Here is a 24030-nt window from a genome sequence, read left to right as displayed (position 1 = left end):
TTAATTTTATTTTAATTTAATAATTTATTTTATGTTATTATATCCTATTTACAAAATTCTTCCTAAATATTATAAGGCACAATTTTTTTTTTATTTTATTTTAAACATATTAAATTTTGAATGATTTTTTTTTTATTTAAATATTCTTATACGTATTTGTATATAATATTATGTATGTAATTTATTTCTATGTTTATTTATAATTATGTATTTCATTATTATATTCATATATGTATGTTATTATGTTTTGTTTATTTTGAAAATATTTTTGTGAAATACTATAGGTAGTTATTTTACATAAGTATTATTTTATGCATTATTTTTTATTTTATAAATACGAACATGAACAATTTTTATAATTTGTTATTTTTTTTTTCTTTTTAGCACAAGTAAATTCTATTTTTATAAGTAACTTTAACAATTTAATGTATATGAAATAAATCTTTTATTTTTATTTTAATAAACTTTATTTATTTTATTCTAAAGTTCAATTAAAATTTTAAATTTTTTTTTTCAATTTTATTATTTATTTTACATGATTGCAATTATAAATTTTAATTTTGAAGTATTTAATTTACAAATTCTGACTATATGTATATATATATATATGTATATAATAAATGTATATGCATTACAGTTATTTTGCGTATAAGAATGTAGTATAAATTATTGTAGATTTGAAAAAAAAGAATATAATTATATTCATGTAGGTATATAGGTATAATATTATAATATAAATAAATAAAATCATAGTTTGTGTAAAAAACATACATACATAAATATCGCTTTCTATTTGAAAAATTATTTTTAATTGGAAATATTGTAAAATGTGCATTTTTTAATTTTACTTTGTTACTTTTTTCTGTTTTGATTTTAAATAATAACAGTAAGTATTTACATACAATAAAATGCGCATATGCAATAATTATTATTTATTAGATATTTCAGTTAGCGTACAATGACAGCAAAACATTGCTTTAGAAAAATACTGCCGGGATAAAGGAAATCTGTGGAGAGAAATACGCTTGTGAACAAATTAGGTATAGGTATTAAATTTTTGCTTTAATTTTTTTTTATATTTTTTGAAACTTTTAAAAACAATTTTCAAAAAAGAAAATCAACTTAATAAAACATTCGATAATTTTAATTTTTTCAGTGTTTCAACGCTTAATAGAATAACGCGACTTAATCAAAAAAAAAATTCAAGAGGAAAAAATTTTGCAAAAAAATACCAAATGTAAAGTAAATGCATGTAAAGGTCATTCAACTCTAAAAAAGTATCTTGTGGAAATTAACTTGTTGTAGAATAGTTTTACATTTACAGAGCGTATCTCAGTATTCCATTGAATGATTAGTAAATATATACGTGAATTATATTGAAAGAAATATTCTGCAACAATTTGCGCATTGAAACTATTGTTCGCAATCTTATATTATGAAAATATTTTTAATAATATTTTTGATATTCAATTATAATAAATAAATAATTCCTATTGTACCGATTCTTCAAAATTTTAGTTATACGTTATTGAACTTTATGCATTTCATATACAACATACATGAATTTACATATATATATATCAAAGTGTTTTTTTAATTCACCCTGTGTATACTTAAATTTATTTTTATATTTATAAATTTTTTCTTTTATCTTCACCATTTTCATTTTTTTGTTTTTAATTTATTTTTGATTATTTCTTTTTTATTTTATTTAATTGTATAACATTATTTATTTATTAAATTTTGTATTTTAAATTAATTTTAAGTATAAATACAGAAACATCGAAATTATAATAATTATTATTATACGTCTACTAAATATATTCTTTTGATTTTGATGATGTTGATGATGATGATGATTGATAATGCCCCATTATTTTCTACTTTAAATTCTAATTTGATTTTTCTTCTTTACTTTTATCTTTTTTTAACTTTTAATTTTTTATTATTTGAGTAAGAGGTTTGTTTCTTTTCTAATTTTTTTTGCTGCTTTTTTTTATATAATTCAATTTAATTATTGTATTTACATTTTATATCTACCTAAAAACAGAATACAAAAAAAAAAAACAAAAAACAATTTTTTTATATGATAAAATCTTATCACGATAACCTAAATATTGTTAACACGACCGCCAGGAATAAAGTTGCGAAATGTTGACGATTTATGACACCTGCGGACATTATGGCAGAAGCTGAATATTCACCTGTAAAATACAAGTTTGTAAAGGGAAAATGGAAAGTATAAGAAAAAACAAATCAGTAAAAAAGTAGAATGATAATAAATTAAATAATTTTTTTTTTTATATAATATTAAAAATTATTAAAAGTAAAAATATATTTTGAACAAAGGATACAATTTTCATTTTTATTATGTAATAGGTATTCAAATGGAATAAAGATCAAAAAGTAAAAAAAAAACAAGAAACAAAAAAAAGTAATAATAAAAGTGAGTTTATTATAAAAATTTCAACAACAATTTTATACAAATTTTTTAACTTAATAAACAGAACGAGTTTTAAGAATATTTGCATAATAAAATTATCAAATATACATATATACACGTGTTTTAGAAAAATTTCGTATAAATTAAAGACGTTGGAACTTGTAAAGAAAAAGGTCGCTTTCATCTGGTGCCTTTTCTTTATGAGAAACAACATAAAAAAGGACTTGGTATATGTTTTTTTGGATGTGGCAATTAATGACTTTTCTTGGTTTTAAAATGTGATTTTTATGATTTGTTTATAAAAAGATAATTTTATTTTTTTTGATAAAAATTTATAAAAGTTCACACCTATCCAAAGAAAAAATAATTTATTTTGTACTTTACTTAAAAATTTGTTTTTATTCGTTCAGACATTGTTAAAATTTTTTTTTTCAAACCTTCTATAATTTTATTCAATTTTTTCGATTATTAATTTCCGCATTAATAATCGAAATTAATTCACATATTTTATATATGTGCGTATGTAATATTGTATAAAATTTCTAGTGAAACACTAGATGGCACAACGTTACATTTTAATTTTGGTTTCTCATATAAAACAATACATTAATATATGCTCGTAATAAATACATACACGTGTAAATAAAAAAATACACAAGTACCTATGATTATATGAAATTTCTCATCAATTTTTTTAATCTATATAAGTACAACTAATGTGCACCTTTGTAGCTTCGTTGCTCTTCAGTATTTGGTACATTAATCTCATTAATCATTTCTACTATGTATCAATGTATGTACTTAAAAAAAAGGAAATAATATCGAGATGAAACACTATAAAAACAATTTTTTCATTTCTTTTTTTAATTTTTTTGTTTTTTTTTAAATATGTTACTTTAACTCAATGACACCGATTATGTCAAAAGTAGACAGAAAATGGCGTCAATTTAAAACCAAACAAAAAAAATTATTTTATTTTATTTTTTTTTTTAAAGAATTGGAACAGTCACATCATCAGAATAATAACATAAAAACCACAGCAAAAAAATAACATATTTTTTTATTTATTATTTTATAACTGAAGCTTGATTTTGCAATAAGGATAGCAATAACAAAAATTAAATTTATACTTAATCAAAGCAATTGTGAGATGCGGTTAAACGACGAGAAATTAATGTGTGTTTGTAAGTTTATGTACACACATCTTTTAATGTCAAAGTATAATACTGCAGTTGCAAAGTAACAATAGTGCTTTTAGTGAGAATTTCAAATATCAACCAATTTTATTGGATTTAATCAAAACTTGATAAAAGTGTGATTTGTAAACGTTCCATTGATTTTGTTTGATGAAGGATTTTCATCAGAGAAAGATCGACGCAAAGTATTAATTTCTAAACCGCATGCATTACAGAAGACTTAAATATTTGCATAATTTAAAATTTAATTGAAAGTGAAACTATAAAATCAAACAGTATTTTTAATTTAAGAAGAATTTTTATATTCAAATGCTGTTGAAACTAAATTTATTATTTAAAATAATATTAATAAATTGTAGTTTTGTGCCTCTTCTGCGACCACTTCTGGAACAATGTTTGGAACTTTGTAAAGTAAACTTTATATTTGGTATGGTCATAATTCAACAATCAAATCTCATACATTATAGTACATTTTTTAAGAATGAATAAAAAAATTTTTATGAACATAAAGTTGGAGAATCTAAAAAAAAAGCACATTGAAAAATATGTAATAAAATCACAAATTTGACTACCACCATCACATATAATATATTACATACTTATATCTATTTTTTGTTGAATTATTATTTACCACGTACTATATGTAGGTACATACACAGATTAGTAAAAATATAACAAAAATCAAAAATTCTAGAAATATCTGCAAAGTTGTTAACATTTGTTATTAGTCTTTTGTTTTATTTTAGGTCTTGTAATTTTTACACAAATTTTATATTATATACATTATACATACATATATATTTGTTATTTATTTGTACATGTAGTCATGTAGTTAGTGATATACAAACCAATTTATATATTCTAAATATTATGGGGGTGGTTATATACATATATCTAAAAATTATTTTCTTACCATTCAAAACATGTAAATCTACAGATACAGGTGCGCTGTTCGAGGGGCTACAAGTATAGTTACCAGAATCTCTTTTTGTCACAGATGGTATTATTAGTGAGCCAATCTAAGTATAAAAAACAAAAAAAAAACAAAAAAGAAACCCTTATTAAATATGTATATAAATGTGAACAACATAAAAGTATGACAACAAAAAATTTTATAAGTAAAATATACATTACATATAAGTATATACATACATATTATGCAGGTATAGCTACATTGAAGTAAAAATATTGAAAATTATGCGGAATTATTTTAGCGTTTAATTTATTCAAGTTTATTTTATGTATGTATGTATATCCGTAACCATACATCTTATGTTTGTATAATATTCAGTGCTGTATATGTATATTTATTCTATAAAAATCTTATGTATTTTAACTTACAGTATTTTGCTGGTCACTGCTGTTACCAAAAATTTCTCTATCAATTTGCATATACCATCCTTGTTTATTGCCCTGGATGATTTGTTGATTACCCTTAAACCATATTATGTATGAAGGTGGCTCGATTGAACCACGCACAATACAATGTAATGCTACTTTGCTTCCAGCTTTAACAAAACGATTATGATCACCAATTAATTCTGTTTTAGGAACTGAAAAAAAATGAATAGACACACAAAGTCATTAATGTATGGATTTATTAAAATGTCACATTGAAAACAAATTTGATGATGTAGGTATATTAAATTTTGTAATTCTTGAATATTGAAACATTTTAAAGGATAGAGATATAATCACTAATTGTTGTTTTTATATATCCATCCTTTTTTATTCAGGCGTTAATTAAAACAATTTTCATAATGGTAAAAATTTTGTAAAGAAAGAAAATGCCATTGCAACCTCTGTACGCCCAATTCAAATACTAATATACTGAGAAAAAAAGCATTTAGGCAAAACTCTTCGTGCCTTTCTGTTTTAAAGAAATAGTTTGAGAAATTGTCGACTTAAATTAAAAAATACAATTCAATCAAAATACTCAGTAGAAGTAGAATTTTTACCCTCTTAGCTAATATTAGTTCGATGTTTTTACATACTCATACATATTGTACTTATCGTTTAAAATAAATTTTTCTTTTGTCGGTTTATTATTTTTGAAAAATTATTGTTTTAAGCTCTTCATAACTGTTTATATACAAAAAATTGTAAATCAAAGTAGCTTTAGTAACCTGTCTTAAATATATTAAAATACATACCTAGATTCGATTTTTTTGTAAATCCCAAAATACATTTCAAGTCTTCCTTTTTGGGATTTTATTCGTGGTGCTCTAACCCGGGAAATGAGAAAAGTGGAATAAAAATAAATCCAAGAAAATGAATAGTTTCTTAATGTAAAAAGGTTTTTATTAGTACTGCAACAACTTTATCAAAGCTCTCAAAATTTGAGAGAGAAAAAAAGTATTCAAAGTAATGGTTAATTTGAATGGTCATTTTGTGACAGTTACTTTCCTTCACGATGCCTTACGTAAAAGATGAGCATGTTTCCCTGAATGACAAACAAAATGGAATTTTTTAAAAATTGAAATGACTCACATATTTGAGTCATTTCAATTTTTAAAAAAGTGTAGTTCTACAAATTAGACTTTGAACTTCAATGGGATTCTGTTAGAATTCTAAATTACAGATTTGTAAATAACAGAAGTAACAAAGCACCACAGTCGAATTTTCCCCCTTTGAGTATGGAGTATGACCCTACAGCACTATCTCGAGATCCAGCGTGTTTCATAAGCTCGAACACGTTGTGAGTTTGCTCAATTTTGATGACTTTCAATTTTGAAAACCTTTAAAAAAAAATATTCATCGATAATCAATAAATGTTCAAATATTTAAAGGTTTATTATAGATATTTGCAAGTAGATAATATGAAATTATCACACGTTTTTTTTTTTATATTACATAAAAATAATAATGATTTTCGTTCGACGTATTCCAATTAATAATCTCGTGGATGTATATGGATATCATGTGGATTTAATTATGTTTAATAATAACTTAACTCACCATAAATGGATGTAATGAGTTTTTAAAAAAAATTAATAAAAATAGTAGTAGTAGCAGTAAAAATTATTAAAAATTTCCTTGCAGAAACAACGATTAATTATTATTTATTGAATAATTATGAGTTTAACCTCATGGAGAAATTCATTTTTATATTTTTGTCATTTTACTTTTCATTACATTACAAAAATAATTTAATAAGATTCTGTATGTATATATATGGTATGTATAGATCTATGATGAACATATTAATTATCGAACAAAAAGTGCGTTTTCAGAAGTACATATACAATTTTCACAAGGATTTTTAATGGAAAATTAATGAAATATAGTTTTGGATATAAAGCATATTTCTTATGTCTGGCTTTATAACTGTCTTTGTTATAGTCATTTTACGCTTTCTTTCAAATAATATTCTGTTTAAATATCAGATGCTTTTAAATTAGAACACTAATCCGGAGTAGTTGTATGACTGAAACCTTCACTTTTAATTCAATTGAATTTTATAATACCTATTTAAAAGATATAGGAAACGCGGGTGAGTTCGTAAAAACTATAAAATTCTATTCTCAAAATCTATGTAAATATACAAAACTTACCAACAACATTAAGAAAAACTCTGGAACTACGTTTTGGTTCAGTTGCAACTTGACATTCGTATAAACCCATATCATGTTTTTGGCTGTATTTTATTTGTAAAGACCATCTTTGATGTTGTTCTTGATAAATTGGTTGAAATCGCTCATCAGCAATAAATTGTGTATGATCAACCGTTAAAATATGACCATCGCGTACTCTTATCCATGAAACTGGCTTATCTATTAACTGCTCGACCTTAAAAAAAAAATAGTAATAAGAATAAGAATGAATTTTGTAGTAGTAGCAAATATTTTTTGATGAAATAATAACAAAAAAAAGAAATATATAATTCCGTATGACTTCATATATAAACACTACAATCACCATTATACAACAAAATTGTGTAGTTCGAACTAAAGAGCAACCGCGGTCGGGAGTATGAAAAGTTTTTTACGTTAAAAATTTTATGTTAGGGAGTCAGCAATAGACGAAATTTCTGAAGTTGATGCTAAATTTATCTGTGTTTTAAGTCTATCAGTATTTATCTGCCTGATATCCGGTAGGGATGTGTTTTCTTTGCTAATTGATATTTTTTACGGTGCTCTTTCTCTGAGTTTTTCATCCTGCTCACATTAGCTTTCTGATTTTTATTCTATTTTTCTGTATACACTGTGATAGTAAATAAATAAAAGAGGAATAAACCAATACATTGGGGGGACCAGTATTGCCCCTTTGACCCAAATAGCCAAACACGGCGTATTCAACCTAAAAAGGTTGAAATTGAAATTAAATTGCGAGCTCTAAGAAATGTGGGGAATGCGGCTCGGAAGACTTACACGTTCTCATTATCTCGTGTGGATTGCTTGGCCTTTGTTGGTGTCCTTGATCGATTAGAGCTCTTTCTGGAATTTTTTGAATTTGCTAATAGGAAGCGTGAGCCTGATGGTTATAACGTCGTTTTTGTTTTCTCGATCAGACCTCACATTTAATATCTTTTTGGTGATGATTTTTCAGGTCCGAATGGGGTTTCCTTTATTATTTTGTAGTTTATCGTAGGTCTCCACTTACTTGTCTGGAAGACCTTACCAGCTACTCTTTAGTTCTGTTCGTTTAGATACTCTTTTGGCTGTTTCTGGGGCTGCCATGATTCTTCTTCGTGTGGCTCCTTGCTGACGACACGAAAATTTGTTGGCGGATTCGTTCTGTGGCTGATTGTGTTGCTCTGCAAAATAATTTTGATAGGTTTTCTTGTAGTGTAATAGGAATGGTTTGAATTGGATTGAAGTCACGATTTTAAAATCCATCACAATTTGATGGTTAACAGGGCAAATTATCTTCTAGATTTTGTCATTGTCACTTCGTAATGTTGATTGAGATCGTATTGAGGCAGTGCGGTTGCGTTTCCTTCGTTTTGCTCTTCTTATTATGGATTGGTCAGATCCGTTAAGATTGTCCTCTTTTGAGAGTTTCAGTTTTTGGACTTAAGCTCGCTTCGTTGTCCTAAGGTTGTTACTGATATAGTTTTCATCCACCAACTTTCGGTGCAAGCTATTCAACTTGCGGGTATTTAACGTGATACTGCGGTTATTCAACGTTTTTTATTTGATCAAATTTCTTACAGGAAAAATTCCAGATTTCACGTCATAGTACGGACTATGTGATGAATTAGCCGGTAACGCGTATATTGGCGAAGTCAGCTTGTATTCGTCTTTTTTTTGTACGCAGACAAGTAAGAGGTTTCTTAAGGCGAGACTTTACGTCAGCATTGGTTTTGTTTAATTTATTCTTAATTTATGTGAAGCTTTCTATTCGCTTCCTTTTTTTTGCTGTTTAATTTTAAATCTATTTAATAATATTAAATCATTATTATACCAATATTATTTTTTCCTTCCCTTTCCCGTTTCCTTGCCTTTTCATCTAAGACGATTTTAGTTCCACAAATGATAATGATGAGTTCAGTTATAATTTTAGTTAAACACATTTGTTGGCTAAGTGATATTTCTATTTGATTTTACTAAATGCTTACACTAAACCTTTGTCTGATATAAGTGCAAGAATTACATTTAGGAGAATTTCATCTAACGAGAGTTATTGTTATATGGGTTTGACTGTGTATGTACATTTGTATTTGTTTACAGACATACAATGCATATTATGTTATGATATATGTAGTTGCATTTGAATAGAATTGCGTCGAGCAATATGAATATTATGTTGCAACAAAAAAAAATTAATTCGTAATTATTTTTGTCAACTAATTTTTAATTTATTAATTTTATTGTACAAACTACTACATTTGCCATACATTCCATCCATCTTTGACCTTTTATTAAAACCCCTTTATTAATTAAAACATATCACTTAGTCATATTTCATTACTCATATAACTATAACAAATTTTTAAAATAAAACTTTGAAAAAAGAAAAACTGAAAAACTTACAACGTTACATAAAACAAAAAAAAAACTCGGAAAAACTTAATGATCAACCGATTCTTCAAACAATAAAACTAATTTTTTGTTTTAATCTTTTTTCATTTAATGAACGGGTCTAATATGCAAGGAATTTTTGTAACACTAATAACAATAGTAGAATGAAAATGAAAATATCTTTTGGAAAACTTTTTCCATTATGGAAAAAAAAGTAAAGAAAACCAGAAAAAAAAAATTTTACAGTCTCAAAAATAACACAAGTTCCGATCTACCAATCCAGCCATATATGTACGTAAATATGTAGTTGGTTAGTCTGTGAGTTATACTAAAGCATACTAAAGAAAATAAAGCAAAACAACATTACACAAAACTACAAAATAAAAAAAGAATCTTTGAAATCACAGTTTGTTATTTTATACATTTCTCAAATTAAAGTTTAGTTTTTTTCTTATTATGATATTTAAATCAATATTGAATATGCATATATACATACATACATACATACAGCGCCGGATCTACCTTATACGCAAAGAAAATATTTAATATGGGCGCCGGAAAACAGCAGCGCCATTGAAAACTTAAAAAAAATTTAATTTTAAAAAATAAGAATTTCCAATTTTTTCGTTTACGTGTTTTCCAAAAAAAATTTTTTTTGCTATTAACAACGAAATTAATTTAATGACATGCAAGCATTGTGAAACAAAAAGTTGAAAAATTACTTCCAGGCTTTAATTTTAAGACTAATCCTGCATTCAACATGGTAAAATTACAAGCGATTAATGCGCAATTGCATATTGTTTATTGCTTTAAAAGGAGGGAGGGGAGGGCTGGGATCGAAATCGCGTGGAACGCCAAACAAATCAGAACCGGGCCTGCAAAAATATTTTTACTTAAAACTAAAGTCTATCAATAAAATCCCTTTAATAATTTTAATATCGACAACAGAAAACCACATACATTAGAGGTTCCACAAAATCAGATACTTACAATGATTCCGAAGAGGCAAAAAAAAAAACAAAAACATAGAAAAGTTGAAAAGCATGGGAGGAATATTTATCACAAATGTTGAAATATTACGCTTATCCAAAAGGAATGAAAAAAAAAAATCGAAAAATTGTTTCTATTTTTATTACTGGAGCCACAAAGTCTATTGATTATTAAAATTGTTATAAGAATAACAAAAATAAAAAATTGTTTCTGCTCTTATCCTATATACATAATACTTTTTCAAAAAAAAACAATATCATAGTACAGAAAAATAAAAAAAGAACAAACAACACGTTACAAAAAATTAAAATAACAAACGTTGTGGAGATTCCTTGAAACCCTTCAGTGTATGTATATATGCAAAAAGAAAATAACCTAAAGGATATCATTGGAAGTGACAGGCACAAAATTAAAGTAATGGATCTGTCTATAGTGAATATTATTATCTTCTTTTTAACTATAGATTTAAGAATATTCTAACAGGAATAAAGAGAGCAAGAAGAGAACTGGAAAATAGAAAGAAAAAAGAAAATTCTACATTAAAATAACACTGTCTTATCGTCACAAAACCCAAATAAATAAAATATTTTAAATAATATAAAATCAAATATACAAAGTGCTTCATTTTAAATTTGAAAAATATCTAGATCTACATACATATAATGAATTGTTCTTAGGATTGAAAATTAAGTTAAGTACGTATAACTTATTTGTACAATGTTTTGTAAAACCAAAAATTATACTAAATAGAAGCTATGACTTAACACTTACCACAAATATATTTATTAATATATAATTTTATCTACACACATATGTAAATATTTATGGATTCAGCAGCCTGGAAGTACAAAGCTTTGTATAAATTTTTTTTTAAGGAGCTTTTTTGCAACTAATGTGACTAATACCTATCAATGAACATAAACTTTAACTTCTAATTTTAATAGTGCATTCTCATAACATTCCTGCCGAAATAATTTGAAGTAACTTAAAGAAGCGATTGAAGTGACTTGAAAATTCCTAAATAAGCAGTAATCAATTACCTTAAATCTTACACTCAGTTATTGTGTCACCCAAAATTTTTCATTTTCATTTATCATTTTCGCTATTGTTTTGGTGCAAATCATTTTAAAAGTTTCCAAGTGCTCAATTTATTTATATATACATAGTTTTTCGTCAAAAAAAACAAAATAAGAATTTATCAAATTTGTTTTACATTATTATAAAACATACAAACATGTATTTAGTTTGAGAGGATAACAAAAAATTACTTAATTCTTGTTCGATATTTTTTTTCGATTTTCCCCTTTTCAGATTTTTATTAGCACTTTTCAAAAAATTTAATTTGAAAAAAGTGCTTATTAAATTCACTCAGTCAATCCGACCGTACCATTTACAAAACTTCTACATCCTTTAAGATAGACAGCTGAAATTTTACATATAAATAGATCTTTACTAATACCTTATTTCTATTAAAGAAAATCTGCCCCCACTATTAGTTATAGCCTTTTAAAGGCATGAAAAATGTTTCAAATTCCGCAAACGCAGAAAAGTAGTGGTGGGTTTCTTTTACCGCGGGATAGGGTAGCTGATCTTTAAAAAAACCGCTTTTGTCAAATTTTTGATATCGTTTTAAATCTAGACGGCAAAAGTTTAAATACTAACAAATACATTATTTCGTTAGAAGAAGTAATTTACTTTTCCCACCTCAAAAGAAGAAATAATTTGGAAAATTTGAATCTTTGGCGCCTTGTGTTTCCAAAACTCGAAGCTTTTCAAAATTTCCATAAATTCAGAAAGCCATCAACGAATATATAGATGTGTTTTTCTTAACTCACGCAATTTACCCTTGAATTCGAGCATTGTTGTAAATGTATATGAAGTCCTAAATGTATCGCACTCTAAATGTATGCAATCTTTAAAATAATTTGATATATGAATGAAAATAGTTTTAATAATGTAGTTGATTGCTTTATAAAGCACTATTTTCACTTGTCGAAGAAAAAGTGTAAGTTTATAAACCGTTGGTGTAACCCAACTTAATTTTTTATTTTTTTTTATCATTTACATGAGTTCCATGTTTGCGCAGAAAATCATCTTCATTTAGAATTTTAGTATCTTTAAAGGAATGAAAAAATACATTGCTGAAATAATCAAAAGATATTCTTAAAGCGATAATTCAAATTGATTGAAGTCCTTTTTTAACTAAACAAAAAAATATTTTTATATTTTGATATCAATCATTATTTAGATTTCCTTTGTAAGGTACATTCCTATATATAAATTAAAAGCAATTGATGAATATCTTTTTCAAGAGACAGACAAAATTACTTTGAAAGCAAAAATTCCTTGCAACCAAGAAGTTACAAAGTATGGTGTTAAATTTTCCATTAACGATAGAGTAAAATGAAACCAATTTTAAGATCATTCGAATTTTTCATTCCTTAGAAGCTATAAAAAACTCAAATGCAAGTGTATACCAAAAAAATTTATTTGAGACGTTTTTTCCACTACAGACCACAAAATGTTAAAATTATATATTGATGTACTAAACAAACTTTAAATATTCTGCATTTTTCCCCTTTTTTATTTAATTAATTTTAAAATTAATTTTCAGTGGAATATTAATTAAAGTTATTTTATACTCAAAAACTATTTAATATGTTTGCATTTTATATCATATTGTAAAGGAAAAACCTATCTCTTAAGATAGGCATTTATAAAAAAAATTAGTTTTTTTGTGGAAATTTAGCCAACGACACTAATATCCATTTTTATCAATTGCTCTATTTCAAATTTTCATAAGTATAATTCCCAGAAAATAATGAAATCATGATATTTTTAATACAACAACTTAAGATTCCCTATTCACAACATTTCATTTTTATTTCATCAGAAGAATTCCCGGTAAATTTTAATTCGAAAGCGAAGATAATTTTCTTTTTCAAAAATTTTTCCTATATTAAAATTTAACAAAAGACAACAATAATGAAAATAATTCAAGTAATTTTTTTCGCTATAAAATGGATCATAAAAAAAAACAGCAATAATAAATTAAAAAATACAAAAAAAAAACACACATTAATGAAAATTGTACATCAAGGACATTTTAGACTTGTATACTTACATTGCATGGCAAATACGCATTGTTTCCAAGTTGAACTGTCACATTCATATCTATTGCAGATTTATTTTGTTTCAGTGACTTCACTTTTGATGTTGATAATAACGATGATGATGTTAAAGATGATAATGATGATATTGATGATAATGTTACTACTGTTGGATAAGATGAATGTCTTGTAAATGATGATGATGAGTGAGGTAAAATAACATCTGCTGGCGGTGTAGGTGGATCATAAATTGGTGGTGTTATTAAATTTAATGTCATTCTCATACCTCCTCTATTATTACTAACATTATATTTTTTATTTGTAAAATTATTCATATTATTGCCACCACCATTGAAATTAGTACTGCTATTATGAAAATTTCCTCCTCTTTTTGATACATTTCCAACTCCAATTGCTACACTACTATCACCACCACTATTATTAATACCGATACTAATTGCATCTAATCTGGTTTCGTTGATATTTTCCGTTGATATTTTATTAAGTTCATCATCTATTGGGATTGAATCGGAGTTTGTAACTGATTTTGTTGGTAAAGGTGATGTTGGTAACGTTAAAGATTGTAAAGATGATGAAAATTCTGAATTTGTTATTGAAGTTGATGATGAAATTGTCATAGCTTCTAAAATTTCAGCATCAGTACTAGTCCTCTCTATAAAAAAATCAAATAAAAGAAAGTAAAGAATTTAAATTTTTTTCGAAAATTCTTAACACAAAAAAGATTTATAATTAAAACAAAAAAAATACTGGTGTAAAAAGTTCATACAGATCAGTTTACATTACAACAGTTCAATAATGTATAGGGAATAAATTTGTGCAGGTGATTCGGTTTGCTTTGCAATTTATTCGAAAAAAATACATAAACTTTGTCAAATAGAATAAACAGCCAAACTATGTAAATATTCAACTTTACAACAATATTATTTTATTTCTTTAAAAATCTGCAAATATCCAACAGTTTAAATAAACAAATTATAATTTATAAAATCAATTAATTTATGAAAGATTTCAGGATCTAAGTGTTGTTGAAATACTTTTTTCATTATTTATAATTATTTAGTTACATCATAATTATGTAACTATTATCAGAAATCAATGTTGAAGAATAGAAATTGATTATAATATTCAAAACACATACTTAAATTAAAAATTTTACCATCAATCAGATGTCACCATTTACAAGGGAAAAAGAAAACTTAAACAAGTTTTTTCCAAAAGGACAAGAAAAAACTTATAATAAAATGCATGTAAATACGAGATAATTGTAAAACAAAGGAAATTCAACAAGCTTAAATTTTCAAAATGCAAAAAAAGAACTATAATAGAATAAAAAAATTGAAAATGTCTTGCAATGTCGTGATGCAGTGATCTTTACAGATAGGATTTTTTGCTTTGTTTTCTTTTTTTTTTTTTCTGAAAAATTTCAAGGAAACGAAAAAAAAAATCCGACAAAATTGCATTTAAAATATTTCACTATGTTTTTACTTTTCTCCTTTAATTTTTTTCTGTTCTGTTTTAAAAATGTTTTGTTTGAAACTCAGAGAGTTATTCATGTGCTTTACTCCTCCTATATTTTCGCTTTTAATACTACCATATTTTTCAAATATGTTTCTTTATTATTTTGCATTTAAATTAGAAAATTTTCTAGTAATGGTGTAAAAAATAATTTGTAGAGGCGACATGACGGCATTCAATATTCAGATCAGCTAACACGGAATTTTTTATATAAATAAAAAGAACATAGATATTATTATTTGTTAGTTCCTGTATGTTAATTCATATACTCATTGTATGCATTATTATTTGCATAATATTCTTCAACGTTTAAGATGATTTTCACTTTTATATTTTTGGTTCATGTTCATTGAAGTATAAGTTAAAATTTATTAAAAATTCACAAAAAAAATCTAAAATTGGTATGTTTTTACATAAAAGCAAAGCCAATATTTTATAATTCAAAATCGCATAAATAAATTCTTTTTCTTGTGTATTTGTTTTTAGTTTCAACCTTTTTGAGAATGGTGTCTTAATATATTTTTGCAAGATTTCGTCTAAAACTTCCACGATCTATATTGATTTTGTAAAAAATCCAATTTAGTTTGGTGAAAAAAATTTAATCCAAATTAATATGACACTAGTAGTTCCTATTGAACCTACATATGTATATGGAATGTTAGTTAACTGACCTCTTCTATCAAAAAATAATTCATTCAAAAGACTTAAATGAATTTTAACTAAGCTAAATGAAATTCACACACGTTCGTCAACATCTTTATGTACATACGAGTATTTATTTCGGTTTAATTGATTTTAATTTTAATAAAATAAAAACTTACTGCAGTTTAATTTACATTTCACGTTGAAATTTTTTTGTCGAAAAAGTATGTATATAATTTTCACTTTTGCCATATAATTCACTTTAGCCATATTCCATTTCAATAGTATTAAAATTTCTTTTTACCTTTTGACATTTTTTCAATATTGCTTTAAAACTTTTATTAAAAAACTCGAATTTATCAATTTCAACCCTTTTGACAGAAAAAATCTTCGTTTATTTTATTATTTTAATATAGCTCTTTCTATAAAAATAAATAAAACCTGAGTATGCGAATGAAAAAGTTTCATGAAACACATACATAAAAATTTTTTTTTCCAGTTCACAAAGCAATTAAAACTTTCGATTTTTCATGAAATTATTAACTTCTTTGTGAATTTCTTAATATTTTACAACATTTGAAGCGAGGTATAAAAAAATAAAAAATCTGATGTGTCAGCATATGCGACCCACCGCAAGGTGTATTGTCTCTTTTAGCAAACATTTTGTATAAAATTATGAAAATGACTTTTACTTATTTCAAGCTTTTTAAGTTCTTAAGTCAACGTACCTAGAAAAATGTGACTCTTAGTATAGTTTCAATTTATGCCATCCGAATTCTCTGAAAACTTCGTCAGTAACTTTCAGTAACAAACTGAAGTCGCATATTAACTTTCAACATATTCGCTCAATTAGTTCCTAAGATATAGTAAAAAAAGTTCCTAAAATATGGTAATAAGTTCATTGTTTTAACACCCTGAACTGATAATATTAAATTGGTTGATTATTTCTATTTATATGTGCAAAAACGTATACTCATTAATGTATAATAGTCTAGGTGACGACAACTGATTTCTTCCAAAAGTTAAGGGATTTATCGCACATAAAATTTCAAGGTAAACTGTTAAATATTTTTTTCAAAATGATCAAATTTCGATCCAGACGAACTTGAGATACACGCGTACAAATCAAGACCAGAAGACCGACAGGTCGGCATCTTGCTATAAATAGTTTATTGAAGCTTCTCTACAATAAAGAAGTTTGTTTACACTGAAAACCCAGTATGCGAAATTGGTGTAATCACACAACCTCTTATTGTATGCAATGCTATCGGTAAAAAGGTTTTTGTTCTTTTTAAGAATAATTTTTGGCATTTATTCCTTTTTTTTGGCATTATTTAATAATCTTATGATTTCAAAACGTGAAGAATCTCTATAAAAATAAATCTATTAAGAGAAACTTTTGTGTTAAAAGTATTTCAAAAATATTGCCCTTTTAAAATAATGTTGATTCTTGTATGTTACAGTTGGTTCTAAAGCTAATATTTATGTTACACATGTTAAAATCAAGGAAAAAATTTTACAGAAACTGAATACGCACCTCATTTCACTATTGATTTTAGAAATTCAAACATGACGTTATATCTTCTAAATTCTAAAGCATTTTCCATGACCTATTCAAAATTTAAAAATTCCGTCAAGTGTTGAATGAAACCCGCAAATAAAATAAAAAATTCTAATTAAAAATTTCTTAGTTGAAAGAGGAAAACCACTGGTACTCACAGCTTTTAATTGCTGCAAATTAAGGATACAATAATACAAACTATTTTACTTTTATGCCTAAACAATATCACATATACCACATTCGAAGGTCGTTTCCGATACAATCACAATAAAATATAAAATACATGTTAAAAAAAAATCCGCTGCCTAAAACATACTCCTTGTAAGTATAAGGAGTTCATCAAATGTAAAAAAACTAAAAACCGCAAAGTACAAGAACGACAATAAAAAAAAGTCACTAGAACAAGAAGAAGTGACGCAATTTCATTGATATTTTTTTTTACATTGGTTCTATTTTAACAACTGCGTGTATACTATACATTATTACACACATTTTGTACCGATATACAAATGTATACACAAAGAAATTACAAGGCTGAAACTGGAAAATGTGAAATATTGCATTGCTTGAAATTTAAACTGCAAGAAAAAATAAAAAATTAAATTATTTGAATCCGTACTATATGTATAATAGTTGATGTATACATTAAGATACAAATATATACCTACTCATTGTTTTATTAAACACAATATTGTAATTCAAACCTACATCACTTTGAATTTCACAGGAAATACATTGTTCTTTCAGATGACCTACTTTCCTGATGATGGTGTAGCAGCATTCATGATATAATGATAATGATGATTCTGATGGTATAGAAGGTGGTGATAATGATAATAATTATGAAGATGACAATAATATAGATCTATATATATAGATGCATATGTGTATATACTTAAACTATTGTTTTTAATATTACATTATTTATATTGAATTCATCTGTCAAACGTAACTCATCAAATAACAATGTTATTGTATAATAAATGGAAACAGTAATAACTATTGGCATTTTACTTAACCGATGCAATAAAAAATATGTCAAGTTATATTGACTTGCTTTCGTAAACTGTTTGCATTCATCTTTTAATAAAAGTTTTAATTGTAAAGTTATTTCTATCTAAAGTCAACATTTTTGCTATTTTTTCAACAATAAGAAAAATGTGATTATTGATTTTATTTATGTATATGTATATACGCCCATCTATGCATATATGAAATTTCATCGTTCGTCTAAATTGACAATCCACGTGTCTAATTTCAAAACTTTTACATTCTTCAAAAAAAATATTTCTAACTGAAAATTATAGTTTCGCTAAATATTGAAAACACCAAAGAAAAATTCTCATTTTTGAAATACAAGAATAATTGAGTGCGTACAAATTACTGTTCTCATATATTTTTTCCAAGCTTTCTATATCTTATCACTTTTTACATAGACTGCAATATGGATGTAATTAGAAATTATAATTTTTCAAGTTTGAGAAAACTAACACTTTGCTTAAAATGTTGTATGTTTACAATAATATGAGTATGTAGACAATGTTGAAAACAGTTGAAATAATCGTCGAAAATAGAAATACTTAAAAATGTTCCAAACAAAAACATTTCAACAATTTAGCAAACAAATTTTTCTCAGAATATATTTATTTTACTTTCTAAAAAATCTTGTTTGATCTTTGTTTTTTTTTTTAATAAAACCACCTTTTTTGTCTATTTATCAGGTCTACATAAAACAAAATTTTGCCAAATAAGTCATTTTGCAAGAAATAAAACTGGATTCTGGAATACTATTAAAAAATTATGTGTGGAAAAAATTAAGAATTAATATTCTCAAACATTTAGAAATACCTTTAGAAAATACAAATCTATGCCTATATGTTTCTATATATTTTTGTAATTATAAATGAGTAGAATCAATAGTATCCAATTGTTTTAAATAACAAAGCCCTTTTTCAAAAATTAATATAATTTGTTTCGAACTCTACTAGCATTTATTTTGTACACAATACAATTAAGATTGCATTAATAATAAAATAATAGTTTTTAATTGAAATCAAAGTACGAAATTAATTAAAATCTAGACTATAAAATTGTTTTACGAATGAATTAGTTTTTCTAATTAATGTGATGATTTATTTGAGCAACCTGATTAATTAAATATTAATTTCAATTTATAATTTCATTTAATTGTTAATTGAATTTCCTACTTTTTTTTCTAAATTAAAATAAAATAATTTTAAATCGTTTATAAAATTTATAATTTATTTGATAATTCAATTTAAACGAAACGAAACGAAAAATTTAGATCATCGATTAAAAAGGAGAAATATTAATTTTTAATGTGATGTTACGATTGTATAATCTTTTGTATGACGTAAAGTAAGCAAATTATTCAAAAAAGAATTGAAACTATACATTATTGTCTGGTCCAATATAGGAAGATAGCATAACTTTTTATCTCATCTCTTATATGATGTAGCAAATATATACTCGTATTTTTGTTCTATATTTTTAATTTATTAAGCGTAAAGGATAATGAAAATTATTTATCTCATAAGTAATTTTATAAGTGAAAGTTTTTGTTTTAAATATGACACATGTTTAGCTCCACGTTTATTTTTAATTTAATGAAAATTAACAAAAAAATTTTTAATATAAATGAATGAAATTAGAAAACTCTAACCATTAAGTTCCATAGTTACATTATTATACAATATTTTATTATAATATTATATAGTATAGATAGGGTATATCAGGATTTTGAAACATTGTAAAAAAACGATAAATTTTATAAAAATATAAAATAATTCTTATTTTATAAAGAATCCTGTAATATATCAAAACACAACATTTTATTCTGTATTATTCGCACATAATTATTAAAATATACATATATATTGGAATAATATATAAATGCATAAAATGTATTAAATACATAGATATATGGAAGTAAATGTAAACAGTTAAAATATTTTATATTATTTACAAAAAAATTTGTGGATACCATTTAAAGTCATTTCATTTGAAAAATCTGGTCAGTTTTAAAATTTATAAAAATAGGATAAAAGACAAAGGAAAACTATACAATAATATTAATATGTAAACATAAATACATATATAAATATACTTTATTCATAGCCAAAAAGAATCCTTTAAGTTGAACTTTTAATACCCTCATTATTTAGTATTTTATTTGTAATTTTATTTAAATTCTTTCAGTTTTAATTAATCCCTTTTGCTCTACAAATATAATTACAATTTGGAATATTTAATTGTCATACTGTTTAAGTATATTTTTAATATTTAAAGTTTACAGAACAATCCGTATTAGAAATTTTCAGAATTATTTTTAAACAATTTTGATATACTACTCGTATATGTATTATATTTCCGATATGTTAACCTTTAAAAAGAAACTTTAATTCAATGAACTTTATATCTGTTATAAGCTTTTATATGAAAATGTTGAATAAGATTATGATAACAACCTTGAATTAATTCTTAATACTTAAGATACCAAGAAAAACGTAAATTTGGCTCCTAATAGACATTTACTTTTTGTATTCCGAATTCCACGAAAAGTTTGTTTCCGGTAACAAATCAAACTCAAATATTTAATTTCATAAAACTCCGTCAATTAATTCCTTAAATGTAATGGGAAATGTAAAGTCTGTTCCTAGTTCGGTTAACGAGCTCTGATATCCAAAAAAAATTACAAGTACATTGTTTCAACGCCAGGAGTTAGGTGGTTTCCTGTACTACTAAACGAATCTAATCTATTGAATATGCTTTTTTCACAATGATCAAAAACAATTATCTTTCTTAACAATGATCCAGTTCCAGAAAACTTACATATCCAAAAAGTTGATCAAACTCTTTCGTCCTCAAAGTAAGCTCACATATAAATTGTATTGAAAATCGGTTTAGTCGAACTTGAGACTCTGATCTGCACAGACAAGCTAACACACAGACAAGCAGACACACTGACTAAGAGACATCCCTTTTTTAAAAATAATTCAGTTACGCATCTCTAACCTAACCTCCCTTGCGATATGCAAAAAAATTTTTTGTATAATTTATTATTTACTTTTAATAAGTTTTCGCTAAAAAAAAAGTTAATTTAAGGCGGATTATACTGTATTTTGTTTTTTTTTGGTAATGACAACTTAATACCCTCATGAAATATTTGAAACATATGACTAAACCCATCGTTAATAGCGAACCCAAAAAAACCTAAAGAAATGAAGCAACATATAGGTACACACTATATTTTTTTCATTATTAATTTAACCCTTATTGTATGAACTCATCGATTTGTACTATTTCTTGGAATCTCTTAGATTATCATCCCAGAATGACGTTTGTTAGAAGCAAAATCACGTTAAATTATTTGAATACTAACAGAGTAAATGGGGAAATCTTTAAAAATACATGGAAATTTTAATTTTATTAATTTTTTAATCCATTTTATTAAATCACGTATGTTTATCAGTATTTTTATCATATTAATTTAAAATAATCTTGCATTTCCATATTGAATAAGAACTTTTAAGATGACAATCTCTTGGATTTTGGTTCAATTTAAAATCAGTTTTATTTAGATTCGCTAAATTAAATTATAAATTACACAAAGAAAAATAAATTTATAAATTACACAAAGGGTTAATTCTTTACCACAAATGTATTTTGGCGCATATAAGTTTACGGTATGCATGAGGGAAACCATTCCAACCAAAGTCTCATTTCAACAATTTAAATTGAATTAAGTTTTTTTTTATATATGTATATGTATGTAGCTAGTACAATAGTTTTTTGGAATTCACATTATTTATTTTGTTAATTTTATTAAGATCACAATGGTTAAATTTTTTACAAATAAAAAAAACTTTTTTTCCTCGCCTTTAATTTGTTTTAGTTTTTAATACGTGTAACAAACATTTATGGGCATGAAATAACATGCTACTCTATCACATATAGAGTTTATAATATAGATTTTGCGTATCATAACCATAGTTATGTAGATTGTATGTACAGTAAATAAATAGTATAGCAATTAGTTTTTATATTTGCGTGGTGGTACCTAAGGTAATGTAAACACTCCTAACTATGTTTTTGAAAAATTGTTAGTTCCATGATTTTTAGCACTTTTCTTAGAGAATCAGGGGAAAAATGTTTATTTATTCCGTTGCCTTCGCCCGTCTGTTAACAAAACTTCGATAATTTTTTTGATAATATATCTTATAGAAAGCAGAAACGCATGACACCATATATTTAAATATTTTTATGACCAAATTGCCATTATATCAAGCCTGTTTTATTTTTTATTGACCGCATTGCTTACAATAAGAGAGGCTATGTGATGGCTACAAATTTTGCACATCAAGTTTTCCGTGGAAACGCACTTTATCACAGTACAAAAAAGCGTAAATAAACTGTTTTTAGAAAGATGTCGGTCTGTAGATCTTTGTGTCCGTCGGTTTGTTTGTACAAGCGTGTATGTCAATATCTACTAAACCGATTTTGATGAAATTTTATATGTAAGTTTATTTTGGCTATATTATGGATTTTTCAACTTTTGTTGTATATCAGGTGTCGGGAACTGGACTTTTTTGTGGATCGGCCTTATATTTTTGCGAATATAAAGGGAAATAATGCACCAATTGAATCAGATTTTCTTTGAATCAGATTTTTAAGTTGTAATCGTTCTCTGTGACAGAAAGTTGTAAGAGTCTGAAATTTTAGTCCTTCTAATATTTTTTGACCAAGAACAAAATTAAATTAATGTGCAAAAATTTATAGAATAAATAAATTGTAAGTTAATTCTATAATTTATACTCGTAAGCTTAAACAAAATAAAGCAAAGTAAAATAAAATAAGAAAAGTAAGAATATACGAGTAGTTATAAATTTTCTCTAACTTTAGTTAAAAAGAAAAAGTGTACATATACGGACATAATGCAGATAAAAATGGAAGAATGAAGGTTTTGAATTGTAAGAAGGAGCTGGTGGAAGTGTTAAAAAATTTTCTTGTTTTTTTTTGTAATTACTTTGACGTAAATGTATAGTATATTATATAATTTCAAATGATATATGAATATAAGTACATTACTATAATATATTATTTCTTCATATAGATATTTAAATATGTGTTTTAAATTAATCATACTAATAAAATTTGAGTATTCCACAATATACATCAAAGATCAAAGCAGGATTTCTTTGATTTTCTCATAGCGGATACTTAGTGGTAATTTTTTTTTAAATGATAACAACAAACCACCTTAGTTTCAGATAATACAAACTACTGGATATTATAAAGTTTATTTGATTTCAAATTATACTGATTTATTGTATTCTATTGAAAATAACATTATTAAAGATTTTTGAACAATTAAGTGAGCTTACAATATTAATTTCCGTAAAATTAATTATTGTACAAAATTTTGATAATTTAAATTATTGTTGCTCTTAACCTAGTTGATAAAAAGTGTTGTAAATATTATTTTTTTTTAATTTAATAATTTATTTAGTCATTTAATATTTAATATATACAATAAAGTACATTATAACAATTTAATTTATGGTATTAT

The 24030-nt window shown here is 25.1% G+C and overlaps 1 protein-coding gene across 1 annotated transcript in view; it reads right to left on the bottom strand.

Annotated features, from left to right (window-relative positions):
- Positions 1–1896: 1896 nt before the first annotated feature.
- The window catches only part of LOC129610590 (uncharacterized), a 47733-nt gene continuing 25599 nt past the window's right edge, over positions 1897–24030 (bottom strand). Inside the window, exons 2-6 of the mRNA XM_055523197.1 lie at positions 13717–14375; positions 7194–7428; positions 4981–5192; positions 4553–4658; positions 1897–2204 (exon numbers count right to left, since the gene is read on the bottom strand). Coding sequence (XP_055379172.1) covers positions 2101–2204; positions 4553–4658; positions 4981–5192; positions 7194–7428; positions 13717–14375 — 1316 coding nt within the window. The 3' untranslated portion in view covers positions 1897–2100. The remainder of the gene's footprint in view (positions 2205–4552; positions 4659–4980; positions 5193–7193; positions 7429–13716; positions 14376–24030) is intronic.

The sequence above is a fragment of the Condylostylus longicornis genome, unplaced genomic scaffold (assembly GCF_029603195.1).
Source record: "Condylostylus longicornis isolate FDR11 unplaced genomic scaffold, ASM2960319v2 ptg000045l, whole genome shotgun sequence".
NCBI classification, from domain to species: domain Eukaryota; kingdom Metazoa; phylum Arthropoda; class Insecta; order Diptera; family Dolichopodidae; genus Condylostylus; species Condylostylus longicornis.
Note: the sequence above shows the minus strand (reverse complement) of the source record. Positions and strands in the feature narration are given on the sequence as shown.